The sequence below is a fragment of the Scylla paramamosain genome, chromosome 2 (genome assembly GCF_035594125.1).
Source record: "Scylla paramamosain isolate STU-SP2022 chromosome 2, ASM3559412v1, whole genome shotgun sequence".
NCBI classification, from domain to species: Eukaryota; Metazoa; Arthropoda; class Malacostraca; order Decapoda; family Portunidae; genus Scylla; species Scylla paramamosain.
Window position 1 is genome coordinate 34,561,817 of NC_087152.1, and position 20,000 is coordinate 34,581,816.

At 39.6% G+C, this 20,000-nt stretch overlaps 1 protein-coding gene and 1 long non-coding RNA gene across 3 annotated transcripts in view; both read left to right on the forward strand.

Moving 5' to 3' along the window:
* LOC135113866 (Kv channel-interacting protein 4-like) overlaps positions 1–20,000 on the forward strand; it is a 125,675-nt gene that overhangs the window by 46,502 nt on the left and 59,173 nt on the right. For both annotated transcript variants that reach the window (XM_064029490.1, XM_064029495.1), the window contains exon 4: positions 6,617–6,686. In XM_064029490.1, the coding sequence (XP_063885560.1) occupies positions 6,617–6,686 (70 nt within the window). The remainder of the gene's footprint in view (positions 1–6,616; positions 6,687–20,000) is intronic.
* LOC135113905 (uncharacterized) lies at positions 7,913–11,165 on the forward strand. Its single transcript, XR_010275111.1, has 2 exons — positions 7,913–8,149; positions 8,564–11,165. It is a non-coding gene; the product is annotated as an uncharacterized LOC135113905 (long non-coding RNA).

Here is a 20,000-nt window from a genome sequence, read left to right on the forward strand (position 1 = left end):
GAGAGAGAGAGAGAGAGAGAGAGAGGAGATCTAGCGCGTGGTGAGCAATAAGGGTGAGGAATAACGTACTTTACCCTTGTCAAGCGTCCCAAGAGGTGGCGAGGGACTGCACGGACACACAGACTGACAGGCGGACGGGCACACATTTAGCTACACACTGAAAGAGACTGACGGACGCTGACGGACACTGACAGACACGCAGGCAAACAGGCAGGCAGATAAGCAGACAAAAAGACAGATATATACTTAGGTAGACATTGGTAAATAAAAAGATATGCAAGTACAGGGATAAAGAGATATATAGATAAACATAAGGGCACGAACAGAGAGACAGACAGACTGACAGACAGGAAAACAGACAGCCAGACATTCACACACACACACACACACACACACACTGAGGAAGAAAGCGACAAAAAGACAGTCAGGCAAGCGGAGAGACGAACAGACAGGCACATAAAAAAACAGACAGAACGAAAACAGACACACACACACACACACACACACACACACACACACACACACACACACACACACACACACACACACACACCACAAAGAGAAAAATTACACAAAACAGGAATATTTACACTATAGATTAGAGCACCTGAAAATCAATAATATAAAAAAAGAACGATAAGAGGACAAAAGAAAGGAGAGAAAGATGTAAACAAAAAGAAAAAGTGACAATGAAAAAAGATATAAAAATTGGGAAAAGAGAGAAAAGGCGAGCATGAGAGAGAGAGAGAGAGAGAGAGAGAGAGAGAGAGAGAGAGAGAGAGAGAGAGAGAGAGAGAGAGAGAGAGAGAGAGAGAGAGAGAGAGTATGCTAGAATAATAATGCTTTTGATGATGACGATAATAATAATAATAATAATAATAATAATAATAATAATAATAATAATAATAATAATAATAATAATAATAATAATAATAATAATAATAATAAAAACAATAATAACAATGGTGATGATGAGTGTTTATAAGTTAATTTCCAGCCATTTCATCATAACTGAGTACTAAGTCACCATTTCCCCAAACGGCTACTTATTCCCTACCCATTACTTCTATTTTCATCCTATTTTCTCCCTTTTCTTCTCCACCCTCCTCTTCTCTCTTCTCCCTTCTAGTCTCCCACACACCTCCTCCCACACACCTTAAACGATTTGTTCCTCCAGATTCCATTCCCCTTCCCTTTCTCTTCCCTTTCTGTGCCGCAAGCCTCCCATAATTGCCCCAAGTTCTAGAATTCACGTGAACAATCTAGTTTCAGTCGCAGAATTCCTTCACACACACACACACACACACACACACACACACACACACACACACACACACGAAGAAGAATCCATATATGTGTGTTCTTACTCTTCTCTTTCCATTTTTTTTTTTTTTTGTGTGTGTGTGTTCAGGTTTTCATTTTGTTGCATACAGTGTTTTCTCGTACCATATTTTTTTTTTGTGCCTTGTTCTTTCTATCGTTCTTCCATTTCTACCTTCATGTTTTTTTTGTATTTCTTTTTATCCCTCCTTTTTCTCTAGTTTCTATCAGTCGTTTCGTGGAATTTTGTTTTTTTTTACTCTACTTTGGGAATGTGAAAGATAAAGGATGGTATTTCTAATTATTACTCTCTCTCTCTCTCTCTCTCTCTCTCTCTCTCTCTCTCTCTCTCTCTCTCTCTCTCTCTCTCTCTCTCTCTCTCTCTCTCTCTCTCTCTGACCCATAAAAACATTTGAATACCTCCATCAATTCAAATTTCCCTTATTTACAACCTTTACCACCTCTGACTTCCCTCCTCCCATTCCTCCTCTTCTTCCCCACCTCCTCCTTTCTCAGGCGTTCAAATCACGTCTTCACATCTCTCTCTTAATCCCCCTTTATTGCCCTCATCCTCTCTCCCTCTCCTTCATAAACCTACTCCTCCTGCTCCTCTTATTCATCGTTTTAACCTCTATAGTCGAGTTTCTCTTTCTCCCCCTCTCCCTCTCCTTTCGTCGTCTTTTCTTCCCTCCCCTCATTCCCTCATTAGCAGGCTGTGGGTTTCGAAACGAGCAACAGAGATGAAAAAGAGGAATAAGGAGTGGGAGTATATTTGTCCTGAACGATTTAAAGGTCGAATGAGGCCACCTGTCCTTACCTGGCTTTCATTGCTCACCCTTTCACCTGGAGAGAGAGAGAGAGAGAGAGAGAGAGAGAGAGAGAGAGAGAGAGAGAGAGAGAGAGAGAGAGAGAGAGAGAGAGAGAGAGAGAGAGAGAGAGAGAGAGAGAGAGAGAGGGAAAGGGGTGGGAGGGGTAAAGAAGGAGCAGCTGAGATCTCTTCACGTGTAATGGTTGTGTGGTCGCGGAGGAAGAGAGAGAGGGAGAGAGAGAGGGAGAGAGAGGGAAGGAGAGAGGGAGGGAGAGAGGGAGTAAGGAAGAAGTGGAGCAAGAGAAGCAGGGATAAATAAGTGGATGGAGAAGGAGGAGGAGGAGGAGGAGGAGGAGGAGGAGGAGGAGGAGGAGGAGGAGGAGGAGGAGGAGGAGGAGGAGGAGGCAGAAAAAGAAAGAAGGAAAGGATGGTTGGAAGGAAAGGAAGGAAGGACGGATGGAAGGAAGAGATTGAGTGAGGAAGTAGCGTAGGAAAGGAGTGGATGCATGGATGGAATGTTAAGGAGCGTACGGAGAAGAGTGTGGGAAGAAGGTTGTGGAGAGAGAGAGAGAGAGAGAGAGAGAGAGAGAGAGAGAGAGAGAGAGAGAGAGAGAGAGAGAGAGAGAGAGAGAGAGAGAGACAGACAGACAGACAGACAGACAGACAGACAGACAGACAGACAGACAGACAGACAGAAAGACAGACAGACAGACAGACAGACAGACAGAAGGATTGAGACAGAGAGCTCCCCTTCTCCTACAAGTAATACATGTGTGTAGCCGTTAGCCAGGTGTGGGAGGCTTAATATCACAGGTGTTTACGATTAATGGCAAGGCATCTTTCTCCCTTAATTACCGAGCCAACCTGGGCAGGTGACGCACGCTGGGCCAGGTATTGTCTTAGCGCCGAGCCATCCCACACGCACCAAACTGCCAGTAAAGTGAAGCACGGACAGAACCAAATAGAAAAAAAAAGTTGTAAAGGCGGACTCTGGTGCAACGAAACGCGCCCCACATTCATTTAGCCTCAGAAACTCACTAATTTCATACACAGACACACACAGACGCACCACCTCCGTATTACTTTCACGGAGTCAGAAACAAAGCAGCCATTGGACTGAAGCTCGGAGCTGAAAAGTTATAAGTGCAGAATCTCGTGCAGTGAAATGCGCCTCACATTCATTTAATCTCAAAAATCCAGTAATTTTACTCAGACACAGACACCGTATTACATTTTTACTGAGCCAGCCAGACACGGGATTCACCTGCTAAGATTTACCGCCTTTTCTTTCCCGTCCCAAAGGAGTAAAGAAATGCAGGAGGTGGAATTCTTATCCTTACCTCGGCCCTGCGTGCGGTGCGGTGTGTAAGAGCAATGCGTGGCCGCCGCTTGCAACACTCGGAGTGGTGGACGAGGTTGGATTTTATAGATCGTAAGTTTTCGTGATACATTTACTCGTACATAAAAGGGAATACTCCGAGACTCACGTGGGGCGAGGGATACATTTAAGACTCCCGCCACTCATAACTTATTTTTGTTGTGTATGAATCCTCACGTGAAATATATTGAAATGAAAAAAAAGAAGGGAAAAATTTGTAGGAAGAGTTTGTACTGAAGAGGCGGCGTATTTACCTTTGATATTCTCGAGGCTACACGCATTGCCTTCCGCCTCTCGTGACTTATTTGTGGCTCTGTATGAATTCCGACAAAGTATGTTGCGATAAGTAAGGAAAACAAGCTTGACGGAATCGTGTGTACTTAAAAGACTGTATGCCTATCATTATCATTATTATTATTATTATTATTATTACTATTAGTATTATTATTATTATTACACTATTATTATTATTATTATTATTATTATTATTATTATTATTATTATTATTATTATTATTATTATTATTATCATGATTACTACTACTACTGCTGCTATTATTATTATTATTACTATTACTACTTCTACTAGTACTGCAACTAATACTAACTACTACTTTTCTTTTCTTTTTCTTCTTTTTCTTTTTCTTCTTTTTCTTCTTTTTCTTCTTCTTCTTCTTCTTATTATTATTATTATTATTATTATTATCATTATTATTATTATTACTATTATTATTATTATTGTTATTATCATTATAATGGCTTTTACAAATAAATGTATTAATTTATTCATGATTTGCAGCTTTCTCCTTTACTATCGTGTATCTCTTTTAACTTAGGGAGTGTAGCTCATCACAAAGAGCAACATAAAGACTAAAACATCCACTGTTACTCGCCCTTCATTTGTGTTGTTCGTTCGTGTTCCTTTATGGAGTTACGGAAAGGCAGTGGGGGAAAGGACGCCAGTATTCCATTAGTAATTAGAATGTCGAGTCTCGGGAGAAGAAAGAATTATTGTAGAGGTGTAACACAAAATAGTATTCGCTTAAAGCTGTCCTGTTCTAAGCTGTGTTGTGAGCATGTTCAGGTGTAGGATATGATCTATTGTGCCCAGAGCAAAAGCTTTTACTCAAGTGTCCAAGGGAAAGAAACCTAGAAAGGGGGGACAACCAATCCTTACCACGAACCATTCAAAGGGTGTAGAGTTTAACGCTTATATAACTCTCTCTCTCTCTCTCTCTCTCTCTCTCTCTCTCTCTCTCTCTCTCTCTCTCTCTCTCTCTCTCTCTCTCTCTCTCTCTCTCTCTCCGCAACCTTCTTCGCACACCCTTCACCCCTACCTCCTTTAATCAGTCTATCCATTCATCCACTCCTTTCTTACATTGCTTCCTTCTTCCATTGCTTTCTTTCCTCCACACTTCTTTCCTTACCTTCTTTGCCGATCCCTCCCTTCCCCCATCCACTCCTTTATTTTCTGCTTCCCTTGCTCCACTTCTTGCTTACTCCCCTCCTCTCTCCCTCCCTCCACGACCACACAACCATTGCACGTGGAGAGATTTCAGCTGTTTCTTCCTCCCCCCTCCCTCTCTCTCTCTCTCTCTCTCTCTCTCTCTCTCTCTCTCTCTCTCTCTCTCTCTCTCTCTCTCTCTCTCTCTGAAAGACCTGATCCTCTTTATTTATCAAGTCGACGATTACTCATGTCATGCCATATTTTTCTTTTTCATTGGTGCATTTTCTTTTCTAAACTGGCATTTCTTCTCAAAACGTCATTTTCAATCAGGATACTTTTTATCGGACTGAAAATTGACTCATCTAACTTATCACCTAACTTATGGACTAATTTATTGAAGTTCATCTAAACTTCTTTGGTATAAAATAAAACTCACTAATTATCAATATACTCTCCTACAAACTGCGACATAGATAGATAGATAGATAGATAGATAGATGAATAGAGAGAGAGAGAGAGAGAGAGAGAGAGAGAGAGAGAGAGAGAGAGAGAGAGATGAGAGAGAGAGAGGGGGGGGGATAATGGGTAAAGCAAATATAGAGATAACAAAAGATAGCAACACGAAAAAAGACATTCTATAAAACCGTTCAATTTCAGCATACTATTATCAACGAAACTTTTAAAAAAAAAAACAAAAAAAAAAATCGTTTCTAGTACTGCAACTAATACTACTAATACTTTTCTGAATATCGCCTCACACGATCATTTATATATTTCATCCGTCAGTCAATTTGTCCTTTGTTTTGCTTTCATATTATCCAGCATCATACTTTACCTAATATGTACGAGATGCCGGTGCTAGTGATTGGTGATACTAGGCAATGGAAACACGTAGATGCTCAGCAGCAAATGATAGTGAAAGAAATTATATACCAAGGAAACACAAAGAAACACGGATGAAAAAAAAAAAACAGCAAAAACTGGTATTTCATCATAAAACAACAATAGCTTAGTGTTCTGCAGGTGCGTCGAGCAAGATAACATAAAATAGCTTCTTGCAGTGAAAGTTCCAGAGAGAGAGAGAGAGAGAGAGAGAGAGAGAGAGAGAGAGAGAGAGAGAGAGAGAGAGAGAGAGAGGATTGGAGGGAGGCAGGTGGAGAATTAATGAGACAAGAAGACTTGGGTTACTTGGAGAGAGGAGGCAGGGAGGGAGGGAGACAGGGAGGGAAGCAGGGAGGGAGGGAAAGGGGTAATGTAACCAGAGAAGTAAAGAGGAAACGAGGAAATGCAAACAGACAGACGTACAAACAGACGGACAAACAAACAAGTAGAGGAACACAGCAGCAAATTGACACAGACAGACAGACAGACAGTGAGTTAAACAGACAGAAAAATGAAGTAGACTGAAAAGAAAAAAAAAAAACAATAAAATTATTCAGAAAAATGAAGTTATGACGTAAATATAAATCCTGACAATAACAGTAATAGTCTATACAAATTAACGTAATCATGGATATAAATTTTATTCTTGTCTATTATGTCTGCGTATCTGGCTTAAATTAGTCTCTCTCTCTCTCTCTCTCTCTCTCTCTCTCTCTCTCTCTCTCTCTCTCTCTCTCTCTCTCTCTCTCTCTCTCTCTAATCACCCAATTCACTCGTTACAGGAATGTCCAAACGGCATCGTCAGCGAGGACACTTTTAAGGGCATCTACTCTCAGTTCTTCCCGCAAGGAGGTGAGTGTGTGTGTGTGTCTGTGTATGTGTGTGTGTGTGTGTGTGTGTGTGTGTGTGTGTGTGTGTGTGTGTGTGTGTGTGTGTGTGTGTGTGTGTGTACATTGCCTAATTGGGTAAAGTGTGTTAGTCGTTGTACACACTCACATAAACGGACACAGACTCTCTCTCTCTCTCTCTCATCTCTCTCTCCTCTCTCTCTCTCTCTCTCTCTCTCTCTCTCTCTGTCCAATATCACATTTCTACTACCACTCACAGCACCCCTTCCGACAATCCCCCTCTCTCCCTCCCTCTCTCCTTTCCTCCCTCCCTCCTTCCTTTCATCCTTCCCCGCCCCCCCCCCCACTCTTCCCTCCACAAATCCCACCGTGTTTACCTTCCCAAGATTCCTCCTCCCAATCCCCCCTCGAGCGAACCATCCAATTTGAAGCCGATTCATGTGCTTCGAAGCCCCGCCCGCTGCCTGTCCTGAGACCACGAACCCCTCAGTGTGTATATGTATTCAGAGAGAGAGAGAGAGAGAGAGAGAGAGAGAGAGAGAGAGAGAGAGATTAATGCGCATGACTTCGGTTCACCATCTGCATGCCCGGCCGTATCTCTCTCTCTCTCTCTCTCTCTCTCTCTCTCTCTCTCTCTCTCTCTCTCTCTCTCTCTCTCTCTCTCTCAGTATCAGAAGTTTATCTTTTTTTTTTTATGTAGGAAGGACACTGGCCAAGGGCAACAAAAATCCAATAAAAATATATGCCCACTGAAATGCCAGTCCCATAAAAGGGTCAAAGCATTGGTCAAAAATTGATGAATAAGTGTCTTGATACCTCCCTCTTGAAGGAATTCAAGTCATAGGAAGGTAGAAATACAGAAGCAGGCAGGGAGTTCCAGAGTTTACCAGAGAAAGGGATGAATGATTGAGAATACTGGTTAACTCTTGCGTTAGAGAGGTGGACAGAATAGGGGTGAGAGAAAGAAGAAAGTCTTGTGCAGTGAGGCCGCGGGAGGAGGGGAGGCTTGCAGTTAGCAAGATCAGAAGAGCAGTTAGCATGAAAATAGCGGTAGAAGACAGCTAGATATGCAACATTACGGCGGTGAGAGAGAGGCTGAAGACAGTCAGTTAGAGGAGAGGAGTTGATGAGACGAAAAGCTTTTGATTCCACCCTGTCTAGAAGAGCAGTATGAGTGGAACTCCCCCAGACATGTGAAGCATACTCCATACCGCTACCTCATTGCAAGAGGGTCGTAACTCCAAATTTGCTAGTTTTGAGTTATATGGTGTACAAGATTGCCGAATTGATTCTGCATCTTTTGGTAAAAGAGTCGTAAATCTAGGTGAATTAGCGGCCGAGAGATGGCACTAAGAAGATTTTTAGTGAACATCAAAATATCTCTGAGGGTTGTGGCAACAGTGTCGTAGTCAGTGTTACTATGGCAGTCGTTGAGGTAACATCTCTCGAATTTTGTTCATGACTGTTGTAAGTAGGTTTTACGACTCTTTTACAACTAAAGTGAGAGCACACAAGTGGTGTTCTATTTCTAGTTAAGGCTTTCTAGCAGTGAAAAATAATAATTTCTTAAAGTGACTTGACGTGATAAATCAAATTGTGTCTTTCTTGTACAAAAATTTTAATAGAAAAGTGTGTGGTAAAACAAAATGTGACAATATTGAACAAAAAGTCCGAGAAAACACTTGATATAATATGACTTGCGTCTCTTTAACTACAAAACCACCAAAACCACCAATTTAGTAACAATATCTTACAATGAATTGCAGCTGTGTTGCAGAAAAATGTCTTATCAAAAACGCAATTGTCCTTGTTGTAACATAACAAATGTCAGTTTAGATACAAAACATTGCAGTCATTTTCAATTACTACATTGCTTTTCAGAATTTACTCATGATTAATTAATGATGTCCCGTGGATTGAAATGTGTGCAAATGGCATTGCAAAGAAGAACAAAATTGGAACAGGCTAGTGAGAAAGACGGATCGGTATCAGGTGAGTGATGCCTTCCTTTGTAATGGTTAAGAGTGTGGGGCTTATAGCATGGTCTGGCTCCAAACAGTCTTGGAGTAGGGAATAGCCTAGACTGGCCACTGCCAGTCTAGGAACAGGGCCCGGATTGGCCCCTGCCAGGCCAGGAAATACATTCTAAAATGGGATGGATGGGAATTGGATTTATGCAGGATTGAGTAAAGCTGTAAAACCGAATGGAAAAGAAAAGCAATGTGAACAAGAAGATACAGCAGCTGGAAATAATGGAATACAGGATGGAAATGAAGAAGTTATGGGGGAAAATGTAGAATTAACTGCTATAGAAGGAAGAGTGAAAATCAACAATGTGGAAATGAGTACCAGTGAATTAGTTAGCCCCCAAAAAACAAAGAAACGAAAACTGAAGCAGAGTGAGTGGAAACGGAATATGAATAAAAAGAGGAGAAACATGGGACTTGCTTATGAATCGGCTGCAAAGAAACAGAAAGAGGCGCGGAAAATCAAACCACCTTGTAAAGAAACTTGCAGGATGAAGTGCACCAGTAACATATCTCATGATCAAAGACAACACATTTTTGAATCATACTGGAACCTAGGGGATATTGACCTTCAAAGAGAATACATAGCAAAATGTACAAAGGAAGTAAAGCCAATTTACAGATGCATAAGGGAAAAAAGACAGCGTGGACCAAGGGGAAACAACATTTGGTATTCCTTCCCAGTTGATGGTACATTAACAAGAGTCTGCAAAACATTTTTCCTCAATACTCTTGACATAAATGATAGGGTTACTAGGACAGCATTAACTAAACAGAAGAGAGCAGCAGGATTGGTGTCTGAAGTAGATAACAGAGGAAAACATAAAAACCATCCTACGCTTGATCCACAAATCAAAGAAGGAGTTAGAGCTCACATAGAAGGAATTCCTAGAATCGAAAGTCACTACACCAGGGCACGGACAGCTAGGGAATACATTTGTGGGTCTCGAAGCCTGGCAGACATTCATAGGGATTATGTCCAAGAATGTAAAGATAAGAAGAAGCCCTATGCAACTTACTCAATGTTCTACAATATTTTTCAGAATGAGTACAATATCGCTTTCTTTGCTCCTAAGAAAGATCAGTGTGACTTGTGTGTGTTGTTCAATAATGCAGATGGGGAAGCTAAGGAAAACTTAAAAGAAAAGTATGACACACATCAATGTGAAAAGGTACTTTCAAGGGAAGAGAAGAAGCAAGATAAAACTGAAGGAAATGCTATAGTTGCTGTGTATGATCTACAAGCCGTACTGCAACTTCCACAAGGTGATGTATCCACCTTCTATTACAAATCAAAATTTAATGTCCTAAATTTCACAATTTATGATATCAAGACTAATGAATGTGACTGTTTTCTTTGGGATGAAACAAATGGTAATAGAGGAGTGAATGAAATAGGCTCTTGCATCCTAAGTTATATTAAAGAATTATGTGATAAGAATCAAGGAGAAGACAACATTGAAATAATTTTCTATTCTGATAACTGTGCTGGGCAACAAAAAAACAAATTTATGCTTGCATTGTATTTGTATGTTGTCACTAATTTGCCTGTTAAGTCAATCACCCATAAATATCTGATAAAAGGCCACACACAGAATGAAGGCGACTCTGCGCATTCTCTGATTGAAAAACAAATAAGGAGACTGAAGAAAGGGGGACCAATATTCGTTCCTGAAACCCTTGTCACTGCGATTCGCTCTGCAAAGAAAACAGGCCAGCCGTTCCAAGTTCGCGTAATGCAGTATGATGACTTTAAAAATGTGAAGTCTCTTACTACACAAATGGGAGCAATCAATGTCAAAGATTTAAGATTAAGTGAAATCAAAGTCATGAAGTTTGAAAAGCAATGTCCAGCCTCAGTCTTAGTGAAATATTCATACAGTGATGAATTCAAACGTGTTCTATTGATCAGAAAACCAAAGGTTGCCACAGATCTCTTGCAGTGTTACTCAGAGAAAATTCCCCTAAGCGAAAATAAGAAAAAAGATCTTAAAGAACTCTGTGAAAAAGGCTTAATCCCACGTCCCTATTCGGACTTTTTTAACAACATTACCTAATTTTGATGCTTAATTGGTCACAAAGATGTAATACTTATCATTCATTTTTTTTTTATAACTGAGTTACGGCCAAGGGTAACAAAAATTTAAAGGAAATACTTGCTTCATGTAATTTAAACCTATCTATTTGAAAGATTTCATTAATTTGAAGGAAATTGTTTGCTTTATGTGGCTGAACCAATTGATTTGAAAGAAAAAAAACTTTTTTTTTTTTTTTTTTTTACTTTTTTTTCTTGGTATGCATTTTGTTGGAAGAATAACAACAGAATATAATGGTATAATATATTTCTGAATAGGTACACAGCATTTATGATTTATTTCAATTTGTTTTGTTACTGAATGGATAAATACTGTTCTTTTTGTAAGGAATATTTAGTTTTATAATAAACTGGAATCATACATTTGTAGTATTTTTTGTGTCAAAAAAGACCTAAAATAAGTTACAACACCTAAAATTTTAAATTTTCATTGATAAAGCGTCGTAAGTCAGAAAATAAAAATAAAAATCCCTATAAAATGCATCTAAAGGAACAAAGTGTTCTTTTGTTTAGTTAATACTAATGAGGAGCCATATTCACCTAATAAAGATGGTAAGTTTTGTTGTTTTGTGAAACATGATCAAATTCATAGGACTTAGCAACTTTCAAATGCGTCTCCTGAAAAATCAGGAATTTGGAGTTACGACCCTCTTGCAATGAGGTAGCGATACATGGACGGATAAGGCCCTTGTACAGAGTTAGCAGCTGGGGGGGTGAGAAAAACTGGCGGAGACGTCTCAGAACACCAAACTTCATAGAAGCTGTTTTAGCTAGAGATGAGATGTGAAGTTTCCAGTTCAGATTATAAGTAAAGGACAGACCGAGGATGTTCAGTGTAGAAGAGGGGGACAGTTGAGTGTCATTGAAGAAGAGGGGATAGTTGTCTGGAAGGTTGTGTCGAGTTGATAGATGGAGGAATTGAGTTTTTGAGGCATTGAACAATACCAAGTTTGCTCTGCCCCAATCTGAAATTTTAGAAAGATCAGAAGTCATGCGTTCTGTGGCTTCCCTGCGTGAAATGTTTACCTCCTGAAGGGTTGGACGTCTATGAAAAGACGTGGAAAAGTGCTGGGTTATTACAGTTGTTAAGTAAATTCATAGTGTTACTTTATTCCGATTAGAACGCAAACGAAATGTAAGGAGGATTCTTAAGGACGATGAATTTATTTGATACTTTTTTTTTCTAGCACTTTTATTTATCTATATATTTTTTTTTCACGTATTTACCTTTTAGAAACATCATACTTAATTTTCTCATCTGGATGTGTGCAATGTGAAGGGAACGAAAAAGAATGCTTTACTCTTCAATTTTTGGCGCCACAGGAACAAAATCATATCCCACCACTTCAGATTATCAAACCACAGGCATCATAAAACCAAACCAAAATACCCTGGAAAGAGAAGGGAGGGAGAGAGAGAGAAAAACGACACTCGGCTTTACAACAATTCCTCAGTGCGTAAGTTAGACGCAAGATAATGGAGGCAGTAGTGAACTCGTGTGTTGGTAGAATGTGTACAGGATGGCCATTAGCCGGTAAAGAGAGGGAGAGAAAGAGGAAGAGGGGAGCATGCAGAGGGACAGGACGAGCCGTGGCGAGTGCTGCTGTGGCGTGTATCCCAATGTCCCCATGAGTAAATTTTTCCCTCCCAGAAAGTGATTACCCCACTGAGAAATTGGTTTAAATTATATTAGGTTAGAATAAATTAATTTGTCATGAGGAGAATGAACCTGTGAGACTTTTTCGTGCAAGAATTCTCGTGAGGGGAGTTTGTTTTAGATAGAATTTACATAAAAGCTGTGGTGATGGTGGTGGCTGCAGACAACATTACTAGAAGGCATCAGCACTGGCAGCAACATGACGAAAACATGACTGCTGAACACGGGACAGGCTCGTACTGATGGGTGGATTGGAAATGGAAACCAGGAGAAGGACTGAATAATCTCATTTTCCGTTTAGTTTTGCTGTAAGGTTTCCTGAGACTGGGAAAACCTTTACGACGAAATTAGTCCGGAAATAGAAAGTACTCAAGCCTTGCACTGGTTTTCCTTTTCCACCGGTCAAAATATACAAAAAGAGACCATATGAGCTGTTAATTAATCCTTTCACTGCAACAGGAAACAATTAGCAGCACCAGAAGCAATGCGTGGTCTTTATAAGTATCTACAAGAAAGTTAAAGATGAAAAAGAATACACTTTACAATTCCTTCCTAGAACAGAGATCGAATGTGGCTGTAGAACAAGTAAAGATGGCTGAGGGTGATTGGTAACTAGGGAAAGGTGTACCAAGTGGCAGTCAAAGGGTTAAGGTTATGTGGCATTGAAGGTGAAAACGTAGGAGTATCAGCGCAGGCAGGTTTTTAATGGCACTTTTTTTTTTTTGAGCCATCTGTTGCATAAAGATATTATATTGTATTCAGGCTGGTATGGAGCGTCGCGTTCTGGGAGCAGTTGTTTTGAGTGTAATGTCTTGGTTTCATTTCTTGTATTGGGAGTAAGTGAATTGGTTTCCTCTCCTTTAATATCCTTGGAGGAGTGGAGACGCTTGTTGTAATGTCTGTCTTCTCCTGTGTTATTCATGTTATCGACTGTGAACGAATGTTTTGCAAAATAACGAAAAAGCGAGAAACCTTATTGCAATGACTTACTTTCGTTATTTTTATTTTCAATGAAGAATTTATTTATTTATGCTTCTTTATTTACTTATTTATGTATTTTATTTATCATTGCTTATGTATTTATTAATTTTATTTATGCATTTTTTATTCATTTGTTTCTTAAAAAAAAAAAGTGTTAACTTTCTTATACATACATACATACATACCACGTGCAGGGTTTGTGAAAATCTAAAACAGGAGCGAGAGATGTCATAAATGTAATATCACACAGTGTGGCCTTCCTCTGTCAACCATGTTGGCGGGATGAAGCGCAGCCAAGGGAGGGAGAGAGTCCAGGGAGGTGATATGAGCAACCTGTGGAGTGACGTGGCTGCTTACGGTGCGCTGAGCAAGGAGGAGCAGAGCCCTAGATGAAAGTGTTTAGGGGCATTGTGGTGTGTGTGAGATATTTAGCAAGGGAAGTGAAGTGTGAAGGAAATCAGTAGTTGAAATGAATACTAGATGACTACAGCATCGATGCTTAAATAGATAGATAGGTAGACAGATAAATAGACAGACAGGCAGACAGACAGACAGATAGATAGACAGACAGACAGACAGACAGACAGACAGACAGACAGACAGACAGACAGACAGACAGACAGACAGACAGACAGACAGACAGATAGATAGACAGATAAACAGACAGACAGACTGAATGAGTAATTGAGTGATTATTTCATCCATTGCTTAACAGACAGAAAGATGAACAGACAGGTAGATAGACAGGTAGACATACAAGGAGATAGACAGATAAACAGATAGATAGATAGATAAACAGATAGACAGATAGATAGATAAACAGAAAGGCAGATAGATAGATAGCTGGAGACAGAGAAACAGAAACACACATAGCAGTACAAATAAATACACGGACTGAATAGCTGACGGGCAGACAAAGAAGCAGCCATGTATAGACCGAAACCTTTCACCTCCCTGCCCAACACAACACAACACAACACAACACAACACAACAAAGCACCACACAGTACCACACAGCACAGCACCAGCGAACAACCTGAGGAGGGGACCTAGAAGATTCCCTTGGGTGTTGTACGGCGTTTAGGTGTGACTGACAAGGCTGCACATCAATTCCACCCACCCCCCATCCCCGCCCACACACACACACACACACACACACACACACACACACACACACACGAGTAATTTTTCGTACCATTCCTACGTGAGTCTCGTCTGAGGCACTTATGAAGCGCAGTGACAAGGAAGACAATGAAAATTATGGAGGAAATAAAAAATATAAAAGAAAACTAAAAAACATCATAACTGAGGTCGCCTGTGACAACTGAACAGTTACACTACAATATTCAACCCAAAGCAAAAAGGAAAGCCATAGAATAATGAAGATGGAGAAAGGGAGAAGGGAAGGCAAGGAGGAGAGAAGTAGGAGAAAGCAAAGAGAAAGATGACGAGTAATAGAGGAGGGAAGAGGGGAGGAATGAGTAAAAATTAAAGAGGGAAGTAGTTTGATAAGAAGAGGAGAGGAGAATGAGAGGGGAGAGAGTAAGGGGACAGAAGACTAGATAAAAAAAATCGGGAAAATAGAGAAGTGGTTACAGATTAAGAAAGGAAAGAAATGTTTGGATGAGGGAAAAATGATAGATCTCAGATTAAGGAATTGGAGGCTGGATGAGTGGGTGTAAGAGGAACACGAGGAGCTTGTATGAGGAGAGCAAGGGAGGGTAAGGTAGCGTGAAAGGAGATAAGAAAGCAGAAGGCCATGGAGAGAAGGTTGAGAGAAGGGAAATTGGTTACAAGAGAAGAGGAAGAAAGATGAGGCAGGATGAAAATAAAAAGTCGAAAAAAAAAGTTCATATGAAAGAGAGAAGGGTAGAGAAGTCTGAATGAAGGAAAAGGAGAACAAGAAGAAGTTGGATGAAGAAAAATAGAGGAGAGGTTGGATGAAGGAAGTGAAGGAGAGGAGTTTGAATTAGGGAACAAAAGAGATAAAGGGGAGGATGGAGGAAGAAGGGAAGGGAAGCTTGGACGTAAAAAAAAAAAAAGAAGAATGGAGAGGATTTTAATGAAAGACATGAGGATTAGGAGAGGAAGGGAAATTAAAATAGACGAAAGACGAATGAAAAAAAAATTAGATAGAGGAAAAGGGAAAAGAGGAGAGAAAAAGAGAAGAGGATGAAGAAAGAAGGATAGAGAGAAGGGTGAATGGAGAAGAGGGAGAAGACTAAGGGAAGAGAAAAAGGAGATAGCTGGATAAAGGTGAATATACAAGATAAAAAATATATATAAAAAAAAAGAGAAGAAGAGAAGGCAACCTAAAAGAAAGAAAGGAGGGGAGATAAGATGGATGAGGAAAAAGAAGGGCGAAAAAGTTGGATAAAAAGAGAAGAGGAGCTGGTGGTAAAATAAAAGAGAGGAAAGGAAAGAAGGTGAAAGAAGAGGAACAGGGAGGAAACAAGAGAGAGAGAGAGAGAGAGAGAGAGAGAGAGAGAGAGAGAGAGAGAGAGAGAGAGAGAGAGAGAGAGAGAGAGAGAGAGAGAGATTGACGGTTAGATGAGAGATAGCAGGAGAGGCGAGCAAATGTGGAGAAAGTAAGCAACCTGGCAGCCTCGTGGGAGCCAACGTGTTTCTTGTTATGTTATTTGTTTCTCCTTTGTTATCCCTCGTGGTGGAGGCGAGGCACAGAACTCAACTGGGGTTTTCAAGTCTTCTCTCTTCCGGGTGAACGAACCCTAAGAAATTTGACCTTCAGCGGCCGGAAAAATTACTTTGTTTAATCCTCTAGGTAAGAAAAGTAATAACGAGAAAGAAAATGAATAGGAGGAGGAGGAAGAGGAAGAAATTATTTTTTCGTACCATATTACTACAACATAATAGTTTAATGTTTTAATATTTAGCTTCGTTGCAGATATTCTATTGGCTGGAAAATTGGAATGGCCGGGAACTCCTTCAGTTGACCTGAACACAGAAACATGAGACTCACTAGGATGAAGTTCAAAATGCTGTGAAATGCTGTTCAAAATATAAAGGGGCTGGAATGAATCGAATCGAATATATATATATATATATATATATATATATATATATATATATATATATATATATATATATATATATATATATATATATATATATATATATATATATATATATATATATATATATATGGTGCTTCGGGTGAATGACTGATATATATATATATATATATATATATATATATATATATATATATATATATATATATATATATATATATCAGTCATTCACCCGAAGCACCATGAGTCTACGAAATCTGACGTTTTCTTTAAGAATATTTATAGAGAAATGATGGAAATGACACGTTAGGGAATGAGAGAAAATTTTTTTTATGAAACTCCACATCAGGAAAAAAAAAAAAGCTATTCCTTCATGATATTTACATATATCAACAGTGATAGAATAAAACAGCAGATTTTAATCTTGGATACCAACATTCCAATATCGGCAGTATTTTATTTTATTTTTTCTTTTTAGCGTATTTCAAGATATTCAGGTTGTATATTTCTAAGGTGGAGAGATTACACTTGCTCCCTCTATTGGGTCTATTCATAAAAAAGATGAAATGAAACTGCAGACTGTATGTAGTTCTGCAAATAATTCGAGCCTTGGCCGTATTTTCAATGTGCTGCACGAAAAAAAAAAAAGTATATTTGTGAGGTAGGAATATTATATCAGATTCATTTAGACAGAGATGGCACAAAACTACAGATTCCATACACTTTGACAAATGAAAATGAAAAAAAAAAGTAATAATAACAATTGATGGTATTTTCTTTAGTGCTTTGCAGGAATAGTCTATGCAACTGCAATCTATACTGTAATTTCCTCTGTGTTTCAGTAAATAAAGGGCATATATCTGTAAAAGAGAGAGAGAGAGAGAGAGACTTGAGTTTAATGCGTATCTGGAAAAAGATGTGGAGGTAACCTGAGCATAGCCGGATGCGACCGTCGGGGTGTGTGTTGAACTTTTGTTTTTATCGTAAATTGAAGAATACACGGCAGGGAACGCAACAGATCCACCACTCAGTACACACACACACACACACACACACACACACACACACACACACACACACACACACACACACACACCGCTAACAAAGAAAACAACAGGGGGAAAATCTATAAGCATCACTTGCTACTTCTACAGACGCCAGAAAGATACTAGTAAGCTGAATATTCAAGTGGTATACGTTCTTCGTGTTTCTTTTTTTTTTTTATTTCCATACAAACTGAGAGACACACGACATGAAGCGCAATATGAATAACACACACAGAGTTTACAGAGACAGAAGGAGCTCTCTCTCTCTCTCTCTCTCTCTCTCTCTCTCTCTCTCTCTCTCTCTCTCTCTCTCTCTCTCTCTCTCTCTCTCTCTCTCTCTCTCTCTTTCTTAGTTTATTTGAAGAATCTTATCGTGTACAAAATTTTGAGAAGTATTTTTTTCTTAGAGATTGTCAATGGAAAGGGAAGAATTTGTTTACTAATGTGTTTTTGAGTCTAAGATAGTGATACAAAACAAAAAAAAACATACTTACCTATCACATTATGGTAGATAAGTGTTTTTTTTTTCTTTTTCACACAAACTTAAGAAAACATATACATAAAACATAAAAATAATCCCATACCCACAAAATTAATAGACAAAGAAAAGGATGTCATCTGCTGCAGCTTCAGACAACCAGAGAAACTGATACGAACACTGTGGCAAGTTGCAGTTCAGTGTAATCCGCCGCCCCCCCCCTGCTCCCTGCCCTACTGACCTGTTACTACTGAGATGACAACCTGGATCGCCCTACTGCATTAAAAATCACTCCATAATAACATCAAATCTGGCAATTCTGGGGCACCTTCAAGACTATTCTCCGCCTTCACTGCCCTCTTTAACAACCTTTAACGTTACAAAGAAAATATAAAAGAAACGCAAATGTATCGACCAAAATTTCGGAGGCGAGTTGAAATTCCCCTTTCTTTCTGAATAGTCTAAGTCATGGGAAGGTGAAATAAACAAAGCAGAATCAGGAAGAGAGTTCTAACAGGGTTTAATAGTGAAAGGGACGAAAGAATGAAGATGCTGGTTAACTCTTGCATTGTTAAGGCAGACAAAATAATGACAGATTCTAACTACATACTGTTCAAGGTGGGCAGAAAATATGGAGGTGACACCATTTCTCGTTCCTGGTGATCACTCTTTGCTTGCCACGCCCCATACCGCAAATCTTCCTTTCCACGTGGGCCTTTCCTAGTATGGCTCGGCTCAATGGTGGTGGTGCTGGTGGTAGTGGTGATATAACAGGAATTTATCGCTAACTCACCTCGCATCACCCGAGTCCCTGTGCTTCTGCTTCGTCTGCTGGCTGACCGGAGCACCCTTCTCCCGCTGGAAGCATTCACTGTATCGCAGGAACGTGCTGCCGCGAATTCATTTATCTCCAGTGTGTGTGTGTGGTATACAGATGCTCGTGGCAGTGCAGCGAACGACTTTTGTGGTCGACGGGTAAGTCAAGGTTCAAATATTTGTAGTGCAGGGTTGCTTCGTCTTGGTACCGTACTTTCAAACGCCGAGTTGTTTTATCTCGACTATTTTTAACAGAAGCTATCAGGATTTTCAGCGATGTTTTAATGTCTGTTTTTTTTTTTTTTTCACTGTAAAAAAAGCACCAATGAATCTTGAGGCATGAAACATTGCTTACACTGTGGAGTTCCTTCTCGCATTTAGAATGGAAACGTCTTTTCTTCAATGAAATGCTAAAAAAAATAATCGTGTCCCTTGAGAAAACAATAAATAAATAAACAGAATCTTGAAGCATTAAAGACCACATGTCCTTTGATGAAGTGGATGTTAATTTTTATTCTCTACAAAATCCACTCGGGAATTTTGTACTTTAAGGGAGTCTTCTAACGCGTGTCACGGGAAATTACCTACACATTAATGTCATCATCACACAAACAGACAAGTAGAGGCAATGAACATTATACTGAATAACAAAAAAAAAAAAAAAGAAAAAAAATAGTTATAACATTGTCTCCTAAAACTCAAGAATGAATAGATCCAGAGCAGTGACCATGTACCAGCACGGCAGCCGAGGACGAATCCATGTATAATTAGGAAAGCAAAGATGTACCTCCCTCGCTCTCCACGGTGGAATAATTGTTACGCTCCACACTGGAAATTCCTTCTCTTCAGTCATTAGCATCAATCTTCAGACTAATTACATTTGTACTCATTTGCTGCGAGGCTCACTAGAAATAGGACTGTAGATCACACTTTACGTTAATGCTAAAACGACTCATAAATTGCTAATCATAATATTAAACTTATTGCTTCACTGGAGCAACCCAAGATGATGTTACTGGGCAAAAGGTTTGAATAATCGATCACTCCATCTACTGTCGGTGACATCTTTTAGAATTATACTCTAAACTTCCACAAAACCATGCTATCAGGCTTCAATATGTAACACGGCAGTCAGTGTTCATTACTGACCTGTTCTCGGCAGCACCGTTCATTCGCTGCCGAGTAA